We start from the raw sequence: 16,923 nt of genomic DNA, 5'->3' as shown, positions 1-16,923 counted from the left end.
CTTTAGCGCAGTATTTTACTGCGTTATAGAAGCAGTTAAAAAAAAAAAATCTATAACGCAGTAAAATACTGCGTTATAGAAATAGTACAAAAAAAAAAGGCCAACTTTATTTTTTGCAACACTTAGTGTTTTTTTTCATACTTTGACCAATGATTAGTCGTGTGTGAAGACTCCGAAACGTCAATATTTTATATAGAACCTGATATATTTTTTTTGCGTACAATAATGTAGGCCCAATACATCAAGGTATGTAGACGTTCGGATCAGGGGTTGAAAAGGTGCCGGAAGTAAGTTTTGTTTGAAAAGGTGGCCATTTTTTTTTTTTTGAATTTTTTTTTTTAGGTATCTATAACGCATTACTGCGTTATAGATTTTTTTTTTTAATTGCTTCTATAACGCGCTAAAGCAGTTAACGGCTCCGTCTCCGTGAACTGCTTTAGCGCAGTAAATTACTGCGCTAAAGATAGTTTTGTAACTTTTTTTTATTGGGGTATTTTGGTTCAAAGTGATTTTTTTGGGGGCATTTTAGTTCCGGACTCCCAATTTACTGAGTTGCTTTTGAATTCAACATTTTTCTACTAACCATGCATGTTGGCATGTTGCATTAATTCTATAAAGAGAGGTGCTAAACTACGGTACCAATTTGATCCAAATTTGATCACACTTATGAAAAGACCTTCATAATCTTTACATGTATAATTTTGAATTAAGATGAATTTTAAGAGGGAAAGATAAGAATGACATTAACTAAGTATAAATTATTAAATTTGTCTTAGATATCCGTGTAAATTTACTAAGCTACCCTCATTTGGGCCATGGCCAAAAGACCTTTCCGTTCTAATAAAATTGTGCGCTTTTTCTGTCCCAATTCATATTATATTTTTCTACTCCACTTATTAAGAGTCAGTTTTACTGATATTCAAAATTAAATTAAATTAGATTAATTTAAAAATGGCAACTCAGTACAAAATTAGATTAACTTAATATTCTAAAATTAAAATGTTAGTCAAAATTCACACTATTTAAATCTTAAAAAATGAAAAATATCACAAGAATTGAGACAAAAGAGGTTTTTGATCTATCTTAATGTGAAGCGGACAAGCTCATTTCTTTACAAAGTATATATGCGAGTAGTATTTTGGGAAGGGAAAATCACATATTAATACCACTTGAAGTTAAATATTATAAATTATATTAATACTTTTCCTTATTTACAAAATATACAATTTTAATTACTTCATATACCAGATTGTGGTTTAATGTGTAGTGCCTTGATTTTAGGCTTTTAAGAAGGAAAGAATCTGCATTTAAGAATTTTGACTTTATTGGAAGATACGATCAGTTTTTACACTTATCAAAAAGTTATTCTCTCATCCGATCAGTTTTTCACATTTATCAAAAAGGTCTTTTTTGTCTCTCTCTTTCTCTCACAAACTCCCTCTCAAACTCCCTCTCTTCCATTTTATACTGTTTTTAAAAAAAAATTAAAAATATCAAAATTCCATTTTGTTTCCTAGTAAATATCGATTTCAACTTCTAGATGTAAAATTATACACTCTTTTCGTTGTTTCTTTGATGTTATCAAATCTTCTACAACTCACATTGTTTTTGTTTTGCTTATTCGACTTTCTTGTTTGAATTTTTGGTAAAAGCTTCGAATGGGGACTCCAACCCCTAAAATCAATCGGTTTTTTGCTTCTTCTAGCCCGAAGATTGGTCCGGATCCATCTTTCGATTTGAGTGAATTCACTCAATCTCCTATTAAGAAAGATGGAAAACAACATATTGTTACCCCCAAGGTAGTTCAACAAAAAATGGTTACACGAAGCAAAGGCAAACGGAAGGGGAAAGAAATTTCGCTTGGAATGTCAAACGAAATCGGTTCTGATTCTGATTTTGAAGATGAATTTGCTTCTCCTTCTTCTAAGAAAAAAAAGGTTGACAGTGGTAAAACATCTAATCCGAAGAAAGAAAATGAGTTTCATATTGTTTTACAAAAAGATGTTAAAAAAGGTCAAACATCAAAGAGAAACCTTGCAAAACCGAAATTGAAGGTAAAAAGCAAGTATTTATTACTTTAATTGTTGTTTATGTTCAAATTAACTGGTATGAATTTTGGATAGAAAATGGTATGTATCATGTTTATATTTGGGTTTTATTATTGGTGTATGAATGTTGTATATTTTATGTATTTTTATTGTATATAAACCTGAGCCATATATGGTAGACATAATTTTGTTATATTTTTTGAGTTGATTGTTCATCTGCGATTAATTCATACACTTTTTATACACCAATAATACATTCACTGTTATAAGCTTATAATACATATACTGTACTAAGCCTAAAATACATATACTTTAATTGTTGTTTGTGGGCAAAATAATTGGTATGAATTGTGTTTAGTAAATGGTATGTTTCATTTTTAAACTTGGTTTTTATTATTTGTGTATCAATGTTGTATAATTTAGGTATTTTTGTTGTATATATACTTGAGCCATATATAACAAACATAATTTTTATATATTTTCAGTATTTGTTCTCTTGTGGTAATACATATTCTTGTCATACACATTTAAAATACATTCACTGTTGTGTTGTACACATTTAAGACCTTTTCAGTGTATCAGATTTTCTCTTAGTTTTGATTTTGTTTAGTAATTTGTTATTTATTATATATTTAGGTAAAGAAGGTTCAAACCAGATTTTGTACTTACACCAACATCAAAGCTATTGAGCATATAAAGTTGCGATTAAAGTCTAAGAAGCAATTGCAGATGTTTAGGGAGTCCCCATTTGGTCATTTTCTTGATTTACCGAATATCAAGGTTCACCCACAACTCATTCGCAGCTTGATGTATGCGGAGACTGATAATGATAGAGATGATATGTTTATCATCAAGTTGAATGGAGAAGAGCTCTTTTTTGGCATAAGAGAGTTTGCCATTATTAGTGGTTTGAAATGCGGCATGCCGAGTGAATTTGTTCCGGGCCATAATTCACCAAATAGGTTAATGAATAGTTACTTTCCCAATCAACAAAAGGTACTCAAGAGTGAGTTGATAAGTTTTTATGAAGGAAGCATTTGTGTGGGTGATGATAATCTTGTAAAAATGTCCATTTTGTATTTTATTAGCACATTCCTATTCTCAACTGAGCCTTCCAAATCTTACGTATCTAGGCTGCACTTTGACTTAGTTGAGAGTGGTGAATATAGGAACTATTCGTGGGGAAACGATTGTTTTAACGAAACACTTTCTTCTGTTAGTCACCAATTGAGTGGTGATCCATCGTATTATAGGGTTGGGGGCTTTCCACTTGCTTTGCAGGTTTGGTTTTATGAATGTTGCTCGAAGGTTGATCCTTTTGTTGCTACTCGTATTCGAAACTACATTCCTCGTATTCTTAATTGGCAAACATCCCAAGATATATTGTACTTTGACTATCTGAAGAGGGGGATGTTCAAAACTTATGGGAATCAGGTAAACAAGAACACTTTCAACATCATGCATACATTTTTCATTCACTTTTAATACAGGTTCAATTCTGTATGTTTTGTTAGACTTGCTAACCTATATGAATACACGTGTAATTTTTTGTTTTGTTAGGTGGTTTTTTCCAACATCACACCAGCAAACGATGAATTTCCACTTCTCATGAGTTACCAGATCTGCCACGACCACGTACTACTACAAGTGATACACCATTTGTACATGGTTCTTTGTTTGAGGCATTGAAGAATGTGGTTGTAAATGTAGGTATCGAATTCACTATTTTTAATCTTTTTTAAAAGGTATGGAATGATTATAAGTCGGTTAACACATATATGGCTCATAAATTCTATTTTTTTTATAGGTTCGTGAAGATTTGAAACTATTTCAGAAGAAGGTATTTGTCGGATATTAATGGATTATAAAGTTCATTATTTTTTTTTTCTATTGAAATAAACAAATGATAATAAGTTTATTGTTTACTGCTTATTTCGGGTAGAGGATGATTTTAAACAGTTGAAGCAACACTTGGATAAATCAATATTGGACATACTTACAGAGATCAAGTCCTTACATGGCAGGCAGACGGAAAATAATGAATATGAGGTTTTTTTTTTAAAATAAAAATAAAACTTTGATGGATTTCCTCTATATTATTAATTCAATTTTAAATTAATAAAGCATTCATTAATATATAGGGTACTGGAGGTGTGAAGGTTGTAGATGGAAAAAGAATTTATAGTGGTGACCAGAATGACAAGTATCATGACATACTAGCTGAGGTTGATGAACAAGCGGCTAAGGGTGCGGTTGGTGGGCTTGATGGAAGTGTGCCAATATCTGGTCAAGCTGCAGTATATTTGAAGACCCATAGTAAGCTTCTAATTTCTAGTAAATTATATTTATGTCCATATTTCACATCCTTAAATAGATATATCATAGATGGTTCAAAATGTGTATGTAATTTTTTTCAGTTAATATTTTTAAAACTTAATTATCATTCATATTTTTGTATGAAACGTGTAGCTGGTATGCATGCTGGGATTGGTGAAACATGTGATAATGATCAAGATGATGTAGAAGCATTGAAGAGTCTACATGAACAAGAAGAATTGAAGATTCAAGGTCATTCTTTTGCTTGATATAATTAGAATCTGCCATACGTACATCTCAAAAATCATACATGAAAACTACATATAAAGTGTATTAACATAGCTTCTATTTAGTAGAGAATAAGTTGGCATCATTTCTCTAGGCTCTTTTAATTAATTACATGACAACTGAAATTACTTTGTATGAATGTGTGGTCCAAATAGAGTTTTAGCTGAATCTTTCGAGTGTAGTCCATTTGCTGTTAGTTATATTAGTAGATATCATATTTCTCACCCATAAATCCATTCAGAAAACTGTATAAAAATTGTTGCAAAAAAAGTATTTAATTTTCAATTCAGCATTTAACTTCTGGACATAACTATTTATGCAAAATGTAGTTGGTGTGCATGATGGGTTTGATGGAGCCGGTGATAATTGTCTATTTCATCAACAAGCCTCAATAAATCATACTGAACATGTTCCTAATTTAGGTAAGGACTTCACTTTTCATTGAAATGTATTTGTTTGACAGAGGGTTTTATGCAATAGTGATAACGTCCAAATTCACTTCTCAAAGAGAAAGTGTACACGGTCGTATGCAATATATTTTACCCAACTATGAGTCGGGGTTGATCCCATAGGGAACAATATGCTAGGCGATTAAGAAAGTAAGGAATTTTCACCAACTAAGCTAAAGCCAAACGCTGGATAATATTTTGGTTTTTTTGAAGAATATTATAACTAATGCGGAAATGTAAACTAACCTAGAAAGCAAGTAAAATGATCAATGGCCACAAGCATGGATAATAGGAGATTATACTCAAGTAACGATCCAATATATTTCATGATTTTACAACTAAGAGCGGGTTTGTGTTGATAGATAATGATATCTAAAATTTCATTGAAAGTCTTCCAACCAAATCAATGAATTTCACTCTAAGCTTTTCCAAGCCTTAGAGTGTGATATTAGGCATAATCAATTTAACCTCAAGTAACTATCCTCTTCCGAGCTCAAGTTATTAGATGAGTTTAATGACCCAAATTCTTGTTAATTAATCTTTCCCAACCTAGATTTCCTCTTCCAAGCTCAATCTAAGTAAATGGGTGAGTCCTAGGGTTAACTAATCCCTTTGGAAATATTCAAGAACGAAATTAATTAAATCAACAAAGACCCACTTCAATAGGAATAAAAATCATTCAATACATAAGCAAAACAAGAGTTTCATTCAACACTTTAATCCTAGAATATTTCCATAAACAAGATTCAAGTGAAGAAAATAAACACTACACACTTAGATATACAATACAAAGCAAGAAATTGAAGAAATGAATTAAAGGTTTAAGAAATGCTCAACCAAATCTTCAAATCTTCAACCCCAAAGTGTGGTGTAGAAACCTAGTCTCCAAAACTTGTAAAAAAACTGCCAAAGATATGTATTACAAACCCTAAAAGAGTATTTATATTATTCCAAAAACGGGAACAAAATCTGGACCATAATACCCTCTTGCACAACATGCTGCACAACATGCTATTCGCATGTTGTGACAAAACCGTAGCATCTGGTGACAATTTCTCTGCCACCACATGCTGCACAACATGCTGCTCACATGTTGCACATGCTGCGCCATGTGCTACTCGCACATGGTGCCACTTTCTCTGGCAGCAGATGCTGCACCACATGTTGCTAGCATGTTCAACATGCTGCACCATGTGCTATTAGCATGTGGTGCCAGAAACGTTGATTTGTTCTATTTTTGCTCTATTTTGGTCTGTTTTGCTCCGTTATGCTCTCCGGACATCTTTTCCTACAAAACAATATAAAAACACAAAAAGTAACAACAAAAGTGCTTAAAGAGTCACAAAAACTTAAGGAATTAGCATCGAATATCGCGTAATTTCACGACTCATCAAATAGCTTTCCAATTACTTTCATGTATATATCTGATAGTATATGTGTTAATACTACCCTACAGCTTTCATGTACATTCATGCTTGACTTGTGAATTGTCTGAATCATGAACTTTCAATGAAAAGATTTATGATTGTGCATGATGGAGATGTTAAATTGTATAGATGCTAACACTGTTAGTTTTATACTGTTTTTAAAGATTTATGAAATATATTGTATTAAATTTTCTGAAATTTGAATTTTGCAGATACTTCTTTAGATGATGTGGTTGTTGGAATTGATAAAATGGGTAGTTTGTGCAATTCTGTCTCCAAAACCCCAACTCTTGATGACATTGAATTGCCTGCATATAGCGAGACCCAGATTGTTGCGATTGAAAACAGTTACTATTCTAACAATGACACTCCTGAACAACAGCCAAGACTCAGAAAGACTGGAAAATACAAATCATCTCCATATGTTGGTTTTAGTTCAGCTGGCAGCAGCGCGGGTAAATCACCTATATATTTCAACATAAAACATCCTTTTGCAAATAACAATGGATTCGAAGTTGATGATGCACTGCTCAATGAATTTACATCTTGGGTATATGCTAAAGTCTCTAAACGGAAGAACAGGTATGTATAAAATATTTTATTTATTTAACTATTTCTCTTGCAAACATTTATGGCTTTTTGCTTTCCAGAATTTCAGCATACACTTCAAAAGACAACAAGATTGTCAATCCTTATGATTTAGGAGTTAAGAAAGTTGACAAAATGGAGTGGTTCAACAATGTCATTCAAACTGGGAAAGCGTGGGAAGACTCGGTATGTTGTCTCCAGACTTTTTATTTGTTTATTTCATTTTGTTTTTGCTGTATGAAAAATACTTTCAAGCTTAATTTTTGGGTGTCGTAAGAATGGTAGTTTATGTTGAGATGGCATTAGGATATGCGTGTGGCCATTGTTGACACAAGTGCTATGTGGATTATATAATTTGGCGTTTATATGTATGAAATTTGTGTGGAATGTTGTTTGGAGATATCCATATGTGTATGAAATGTGCATATCAGTATGCATATTATAAAAACTGATATATGACTGTTAAACTGAATACTTAATAACAGAAATTCTTTACCATTTTACTTATATTTTAATTGACATTCTTTTTTCAGCATGTTGATGTCATTATGTATTACTTGAGGAAAAAAGCAAAGTATGGTCCAAATAACCCAGTGAGATACACAACAACAGATTGTTTTTTCATAAAGTGGGTTGAGGCTATCCACAAGCAGTACAAGGAATACAAAAATGATAAGCGTTTTATTACTACTGAGCATAATGTGGCAAAAATTATTCGTGGGTTTAAATTGATTGCAAATATTGCTTGGGATACAGTTGATAATGTGCTCATCCCAGTCAATATAAGCGAAGAATACCATTGGGTGTTGGTTGTTTTATGTATTAAAAGAAGGTGTTTCTATGTATATGATTCATTCCCGGGTGGGGCTATGCATACTAATTCAATTCGAGAAGTTGTTGAAAGGCTGGCCACCATGATGCCTCTCTTTTTCAATTGCACTGGATTTTATGGGAAAAGGAATGACATAAACTGGATAACTGAACCAGCATATGTTGGGAAGAGCTTTGATGATCCTTTCGAATATGTCTTTGTGGATCATTTGCCAGAACAACATCCGGAGTCTAAGTATGTATCTCTACTTTATATATTATTTTTAACATATTATAATGGTGTTCATACATATTAAATATTAACTGTTTTTTTATGTTTGTGATTATTTACAGTGATTGTGGGGTTATACACATATGCATTTGCTGAATATATCAGCCAAGGTGTATTTGAAATTTCAGAAGAAGATTTTGATGCCGCTCTTCATCGTCGGAGGTATGGTGCCCTGCTGTGGGATTATGCAAGAAAAAAGCAGGTTGATGGAGCTATTAGTGAGAGTGAAGTAACAGGAAATGTTACCAGCAGATTGGGTGGTCCAAAAATTTGCAAGGAACCAGTACCTGAAAGGGAGAAATTGCCGAGACTGAAACGAAAAGTTTAGAATTCTTAGAATTAGTGACTAGTTATTAGTTTGTTGGTGTAAGAAAGATGATTTTGTTGATGTTGGCCTAAGTAGTTGACTGATTTTGTTGGTTAATTAAGTCTGATTAATATGATGCTTTTATTATTCTTACACCTTATATCATTAGTTATTAATATGTTTACCAATGTAGTTATGTTAATACAGTTCTTAATTTGAAATCAATGATCCACCATATTTGTTCTCTAATACACAAATTATACAGTATCTATAATATACACATGTTTTCACATGAAGTATATAAACTATATTAAATTCAATGATCAAACAAATTTGTACTTCTAACACATAAAATGTACAATATCCATACATATTTCATACATTGTTTATACGATAATGATACAGTAAACAATTAAAATTCTTCCATCTTAATTTTTATAAATTATTGATACACTAAACATATAAGATTTAATACATCATGAAACGTGTTATATATATATATATATATATATGTTGCATACATTATTTATACTATATTGATACACTAAAAAGATATGAAATTTGTTGTGTTTCATACGTTATTTATACAATAATGATACACTAGCATATACAATATCCATACATAATGTTTCATACATTATTTATACAATAATGTATACATTAATAATACAATTTATATATGGTCATTTATAATGTATGGTGCATACATTTTTTATACATTATTGATACACTAACAAGAATTTTGATCATTCACTAACATAACACTTTGATACATTATTTATACAATAATGTATACTTTAATGATACAATTTACATACGGTCAATTATAATGTATGGTGCATACATTATTTACACATTATTGATACACTAACAAGAATTGTGATCATTCACTAACATAACCCTTTCCTTTTTATATGAAACACGTTATGTGATACATTATCTATACAATATTGATACACTAAACAACTAAACTAATACAAACTAAAGCTCTTGATACATTATCTATACAATATTGATACACTAATCAACTAAGCGTTTTAGTCAATATTCAGTAGTTAAATAGAATTCCATGATATTTCAGCGGTTTTACACAAATTTTACAGTCAAACTAAACAACTAAAGTTTTGATGCATTAAATATGCCAAAACAAAAAAATCCAGCCATGAAATAAAAATAAATTCTTGCTAGCCAATTTAATAGACAATGTTGCGTCAAAATAAATTTTGAATTTATAAAGTAATGAGTGTCTACTAACAGTGAATGTAAAAAAATAAAAAATTTGGCTATATGGAATTTAATTTCATTTGGGCAAATTGCTACATGTCTTCTTGTTGTGCCCCTCTATGCCACACTTGCTACATGTCATCTTTGCCCTCTTAAATTTCACCTCATAAAATGGTTTCATTCTCTTCAACGATGGTCTCCCTGGAGGTCTTTTAGAATCTGGTGGTAAAACAATTTGTTCTAACACATCAAATGTTATCTCCCATGTACTCTCGCATAGAAGAGGTTCCACTGGTATGGCATATGTATCTTTGAAATCTTTATTGCTGTAGTAGGCAGAGCAGTAGTCCTCTCCATGTTGGTGCTTGTACATTATAGCAGCCAAAGCATGTCCACATGGTATCTCGTCAAGTTGAAACCTTCCACAACTACAAATCTTACTTCGAAGACACACACTAAATCTCTTCATACCATCTGTCACTGTATGTAGGAATTCAGTGGAAGCCCTTACCTACCATAAAAAAGTTGGATCACAATTTAAATTCAGAAATTTAACAAAAATCATACAACATAAATACATACAACATACAACATAAATGATACCTTATCATACAGTTTAAAAACTTACAGTCATACGGTGTGATAATTCCTTGTTATCCTCATAAGCTTTATTGTACTCATTAGTAAGATCAGTGAATGTATTTCTCCCTTCTTCACTGTGTTTTGCATTCCAAGTTTCAATCATTTGTCTCATGTAATCCATTAACTTACAGACTGGAAATTCTCTAGCTTTGACAATGCTGCTGTTTATAGATTCAACAATGTTTGAAGTCAACGTCCATGTTCTCTTCACTGTTGCATGTACCCGAGACCATTTATGATACCCACTATCAAATAAGTATACACCCAACTTCTTATCTACTGTGTCCAGCCTTCCCATGAGTTCACTAAATTCTTGAAGAGTGTATGCCTTAGCTAATGCAAAGTATAGTTTCTTGACCTGTTCTTTATTTCCCCTGCATTTCTTAAGTAAATTATTCCACAAATGCCAAATACATGCATAATGAGTCAGCCCGGGATATACTAATGCAGAAGCTTTCCATATACTATCATGTCTATCTTATACAATGCACATATTCTCCCTTTCACCAAAAGCTATCCTAAATCTCTCAAAAAACAATGTCCAAGATGCATCATTCTCTGAATCAACTATTGCATATGCTAATGGCAGTATACTACCTGTTTTTGTATAAAAATTATATGCAATCAATACGATGATTTATAAGTGAAATTTAAGCATAAAATTAAAAAAAAAAAATTACAAACCTCCAGGATCTAGTGTGCTTGCTATTAGCATAGTTCCTTCATAAGTTGATTTTAGATGGGTGCCGTCAACAACTACTATAGGCCTACAATACTCCCATCCTCTAATACAAGGTTCCAATGCTACAAATGCATACAAGAAACGGTCTTCTGCTGTTTTTTCCAAACTAACAACTGAGCCCGGATATGTCTTTTCCAGGATGTAAAAGTAGCTCGGTAACTTATTGTATGATTCAGTTGGATCCCCTCGCAACATGTTTAATGCCTTTTCCTTGGCTCTATAAGCTTGCATGTAAGTCATTGTTAAACCATGTTGTTTCCTCATATATGATGATATATCCTTTGGTGTGTATACTCTTTTTGGATCTTCATACTTATCCATTATCATAATTCCAACAACCGTTGTAGTTGCTTGACGTCTTGAATAAATCCTTTCCTTTAATGAACATGAATGTTGTTCACAAAATGATCTAATTTTTAAAAGCCCTGAATCATTCAAACTTGACGATTTAAAACTCTAAGAGCAATCGTCCGCAGGGCACTCAAGACAATAGCTATTGTTGGAAGAAAGAAAAACATCAGAAACAGATTTTTTATACAGTTTTCATACATATATCATACAACAATCCAAATCATAAATAATTTAAAGGATTGTTTAAAAGTTATATCTTACATAGTATTCAACATATTGAAAAAACATTAATTTTCATACCTTTTAGAACTAGATCTTCTAACCCGAAATTGGAATTGTTTCGAAAAGACGTAGTTCTTCATAACCGCAACAATTGTTTCCTTGTCCTTATAAATTTGTTTTTCAGCAACAAATTCATATCGATTGTCGCTTATAATTCCATTTCATTCACATTCCACAGCTGCAAAATCAACACTGGGAACTATGGCATTCAACTGATCAGTTTTTCCATTGTGTGAAGGTAGGGATTGTATAGAATTTGAACTGCTGCCTCCATCGTCTTGGATTTCAATTAAATCTAAAGCTACATCCCTTAATGTAATACATAAAGGATACTTACTGAAGAAGTTTTTGTTTTCCTTTTTTGATCTAAATATACATGGACACCCATATCGTTGTGTATGGTCATTGGCGGGCATCTATCACTAACAATGTATTTAATCTCCAATCCTTGAATTGTTGTATCTATTCCTAGTTGAGCAGCAATCACTGTGACCAAACCACTAAACTTTGATTTGGAATCGTATAATATTCCTTCAACTTCAAAATTTACGTATCTACCTGTCAAAAAATTAAAACAAAACACACATTATACGAACCGCGATTATGATACAAATATAATACAAAGTGCATACACACTAACGACACATTACATAATCAAATATATACATTTTAGATTCATCATACACACTAACGACACATTACATAATCAAATATATACATTTCAGATTCATCATTCATACATATTGTATACACAACTATACATATTATATGGTTTTAAACGGCAAAAAAATGACATGAAAAAAACCAAAATTTATAAGAAACTGGGCATTAACATATGAACACCTGATGCGTCCCATCTTCCATTGTGTTGTACCATTATTGAATGAGTTGTCTCATCTGCCATTGAAACATACGAAGTTTTTTATCCGGAACTTTGATTTTGAATGTTGTATGAATTCTGCAATTCTCAACTACAGTTAAATGAATCTTCAAGAATCTTCAACCGTGATGGTGAAAATATGGTTTCTACTTTAATTTTCATGGATTGCTGAAATTTGGGAGAAAAAACAGGGGAGAGAAATTATGGGGAGTAGGATTCTAATCGGTTACACCGTGATCTTTGGGGATTCTTGTACCGTATATTAATTTCTTTTACCGTATTTGTTATTTTGTATAGGGTTGGTAAGTTTTCTAATCTTATTTTTTGCAAACCTAAAAGTATTGGTATTTTTTGTAAATACTCCCTCTATATATGTATATATATGTAGTCAGCCCTTTTGGGAAACCTTGAAGGCCTATATCTGCACTGTGTTAAATAATAAGATTGAAAATAGACATACAAACTTAAGGAACATTCAAGTTAAAAACTATAAGCATTAAATAAAAGTATAATAAAGGAAAATGAAATTTATATATTCCATTCCACAAGAATATAAAGAATATAATATAATAAATAGTCGATCCTAATATATTTGGGATAAAAGAATTTATTTGTGTATATGTCACTTCGAGACTTTCACGTCGGTGCGCTCAGGATCATAATTTTTTCTGTAATATTTTTTCTAATTATATAGGAAAGAGGATTATAAGGTGGGCATTGTGTTGAAAATATTACGGAAATCACAGAAACTCTTGTAGCTTGAGGCGTGTCAAAAGACACTGTCCTTAAGGATAATTCACCTGGTGTAAGTGTTTCCCCCGGGATTCAACAAGCTCTTCTAGTATAAACTAGGAGCACAGAAACTAACAAAGATTATCTTTTTGTATCCAGCATTAAACGAAGAAAAAGTGTTTAAAAGTTTTTACTTTGTTGCCTTTCTAAAGTAGATATATAGAACTATATATATAGGTAGTAGTTGAAAACCATTGTTAAAGATCTGCCAACGTTCTCATTTTAATTTAATTGAATATAAGCCAAAGATAACCATTTAAGAGGTCAAATACGTTATCATTTCATTTGCAATGAATTCAAATTATATGTTACAAAATGACAACTTATTGCTCATTAAAAATCAATATGTGACAATCAATAGTTTGAAGAAAACCTTCTGGCAACGGATCAAATATTCCCATAATAAATGCCATTAAGGCAATTCAATTTTTGTACCAATTGATTGTTGAAATTGTAAATAGAAATATTAGAAACTAATAATTCTTTTTGAGATAATAAAATAATTATTTTTCCAACACATTGAACTTTCACTAACAAGGTCAAAGTTCAGATAGTCAATTAATTCAAATACTAAGAATTTGGAAGAAATAGAATTGAAATATTAAAGAATGGATGTATCAATATTATCATCCTTTTTTTTAGCATAAAGTTTAAGAATGGATATTTATTAACTGGATCTAAATCGTATAAGACATGAGTTGGGTTATATGGATTTTATGAGAGTAAATTATTCAATTATTTTTAAAAATAAAATTTTAATGTGACATGACATGCCAACGACGATAAAAGTAGGGTTTTTTGGTATTTAATATTTTTTGAGAAAAATAATGATAGTTGAGTGATATTTTAATTCTAAGAAAATAAAAGTAATATTAATAGACAATTCCAAAACATGGGTGACATTTAGGCAATTATCTCTTTATTCCACAGTTTATGATTACCTGACTATTTGAGTCATCAACTCCTCCGTACACTTTCTTTATTGAAATTTTTACGCCTCATGTTTACATATTTTATCCAGTTGAGCAGATATTAATTACTTTTTGCATTTTTATTTTAGGGATAGTAGCGATTTTGGTCCTTAGTTATTGCTTTATTTCTGTTTTGATCCTTGAATTATTGGACGTAGCGAATTTAACCTTCAATTAAGTGAAGGGTGATTTTAATCCAATCATTAGTTTAAACTAAGTGAAGGGTGATTTTAATCCAATCATTAATTTAAACTAACGGAGTTAACTTAACTAGGGGGCAACTATGATTTTTCGCACTAATTTGAGATTGATATTGTATAATTTTCGTCTATGTTCTTGTTTCTCTCTCTCTTCTTGCAGTTTTATGATACCATCTCTATCAAATGCAGTCAAATTTCAAGTATCCGAACTACACTTTTGTTGCAGGATCCTTTAAGATAAAAAATAAAAATACCATCTGATGAAAAAATTGAAGAAAACACTTAGTACTATTATTCATGTGTTAAAAAAATATATACAGTAGTGAGAACAGAAAAATGTTAGAATTATTAAGTTTCGAGCCCAAGGGAAAACTGTGTTTCCTTAAGGAATTTGGTTCTCTCACAATTGTCTAAGATTTGGATTAATTCCTCCCAAGATAGAACAAAACAATATTCTGCAATACTGACAATTGATAATTACAGAATTTCAGCGACCTCAATAAATGGCACAAACCACATTGACACTTATTTCTTTTGAAAAATGATATACTTATTTCTTTTGAAAAATGATACTCTACTAGAAACAGAGGTTTTTCCCACTAACATCTAGTGAAAATTTTGTGCTATAAAACATAATTTTCTACCTCATTTCCACCTAACAATCTCACTGGGAAAACGCATGGTGGAAAATAAGTTCCCATTAAAATGTTGGGATACTTCTTAATTTTTCCGTGTGAAAAAAACTATTATTTAGGTTATTTCCCATCAACATTCAGTAGAAAATAGCCATTGAACATTTTGTAGTGAAAAAATAGTGATTTTTTAGTACTGATACTACACAAAATTGGGAAAGAACAAGACGAACTGTCAGAGTATGTTTCTGTATGAAATGAGGTGAAGCTTATGAAACAATTGGAGACTAACATGTGCAATGAAACTTGTTTATAAAAAAAGGTATCCGTATAGTTGAGGATTTTAAATTCGGAAATGACCGTTGGAAAACGTTTTTGATATTAAATTAAAAATTTGCACGGAAATAATCAGATTCATTTGATAGAATTCGAGCCGAGAGACGACGACGGAGTGAGGGGAGAATCTCCTCTCAACCCTTTAAAAGCTAGAAGAACGCTTCTATATAAAAACATACTAATTTTGCTTTTCCTATCCAATGAGGGCAAGGTTCCTTTTTAAAAAGGTAATTTATTCACATTTCATTTTTCCTCTATTTCGCAATTAATCGGCACTCCAACAAATATTTCTTCAATATGAAGCACGAAAAAACTTCATGGATATATGTATTCTTTCCATTATCAAACACAATGAATGTTGTTCCTCTTCATGCATTTTGATTGCTCATCAAATTAGTAATCGAGGAATAGGTGAGTTAGTGATATTGTTTGTTGATGAAGAAATAAATTGAAAACATGGAAAGAACAAGTCTGAGACATTCCATTCATGGTTTTCAACGTTGAAGATGACCATGGGTCAATTTTTTAATTAATCTTTTTTTTTCTTCGTCTTCTTGTCATTAGCTGCTCTGTTGCTCTAATCTCCCTCTATACCGCTTAGCTCAAAATATTATCATCTCTGACTTTTCCAAAACCTTCATATGCAGGTGAGGAGCGGGAGCTATCCTTGCTTGAGGGGTGTCGAGCAACATCCCAGTCGGAAAAATTACATTGTATAGATAGGTGAAATTTTAATTTTATAGATATATATACCAGTGTTGATACCTATTGAAGCAAGCTAAAAGTTTAGCATAGCAGTTAAGGGATCGGAAAATTTCTCAGGTCGCGTGTTCTATCGTCGGTTGCGGCATATTTATAATTTTTGACCTCCTTAATATGAATCATGGCTCCGCCACTATTCAAGATTAAATTATGTACCACTTGATACCAGTGTATGTCCATCCTTCTGCTCCATTTTAAATTTAAGAAACTAGTTTTCTTTGGCAGCCGAAAGATAGTGGTTATTATCGTAAAGCCCATAATAATTGCCTTAATAGAACTTAACTTCGGCTAGCTTCAGTTAATAATTGGATCAAACTCACACCCATCACTTAATTGAAGGTTTAATCCGCTATTGTCCAATAATTCAAGGATCAAAATCGTGATAAATCAATAACTCAGGGACCAACATCGTTATTTTCCCTTTCTTTTATCCAACTATCTACTTCACGACCACATATCACTTAATCATAATTTATTGATTTGTATTTTCACTCTAGTTTTTAGCTATTAACACTGCTTAAAAAAATCTCTATTTTCCCATTGATTTCTCATTAATAACATTCAATGGTTGTTTCTCACTGAAT

General features: G+C 31.6%; 2 protein-coding genes across 2 annotated transcripts; one reads left to right on the top strand and one right to left on the bottom strand.

The window, feature by feature from the left end:
- Positions 1-1,476: 1,476 nt before the first annotated feature.
- On the top strand, positions 1,477-8,652 carry LOC132610288 (uncharacterized). The gene is made up of 11 exons (XM_060324598.1): positions 1,477-2,054; positions 2,685-3,482; positions 3,609-3,754; positions 3,856-3,888; positions 3,991-4,097; positions 4,190-4,364; positions 4,518-4,616; positions 4,982-5,074; positions 6,741-7,110; positions 7,179-8,182; positions 8,281-8,652. Exons 7-10 carry the CDS (start codon positions 4,523-4,525, stop codon positions 7,390-7,392), a joined length of 771 nt encoding a protein of 256 aa, XP_060180581.1. The 5' UTR covers positions 1,477-2,054; positions 2,685-3,482; positions 3,609-3,754; positions 3,856-3,888; positions 3,991-4,097; positions 4,190-4,364; positions 4,518-4,522; the 3' UTR covers positions 7,393-8,182; positions 8,281-8,652.
- A 1,173-nt stretch (positions 8,653-9,825) lies between these two features.
- Positions 9,826-11,373, bottom strand: LOC132611586 (uncharacterized). The gene is made up of 4 exons (XM_060325996.1): positions 11,076-11,373; positions 10,883-10,988; positions 10,378-10,765; positions 9,826-10,260 (listed from the first exon to the last, which is right to left on the bottom strand). The coding sequence occupies exons 1-4, from the start codon at positions 11,371-11,373 to the stop codon at positions 9,826-9,828; spliced, it is 1,227 nt and encodes a 408-aa protein (XP_060181979.1).
- Positions 11,374-16,923: the final 5,550 nt, after the last annotated feature.

This window comes from Lycium barbarum, chromosome 9 (genome assembly GCF_019175385.1).
Source record: "Lycium barbarum isolate Lr01 chromosome 9, ASM1917538v2, whole genome shotgun sequence".
NCBI classification, from domain to species: Eukaryota; Viridiplantae; Streptophyta; class Magnoliopsida; order Solanales; family Solanaceae; genus Lycium; species Lycium barbarum.
Note: the sequence above shows the minus strand (reverse complement) of the source record. Positions and strands in the feature narration are given on the sequence as shown.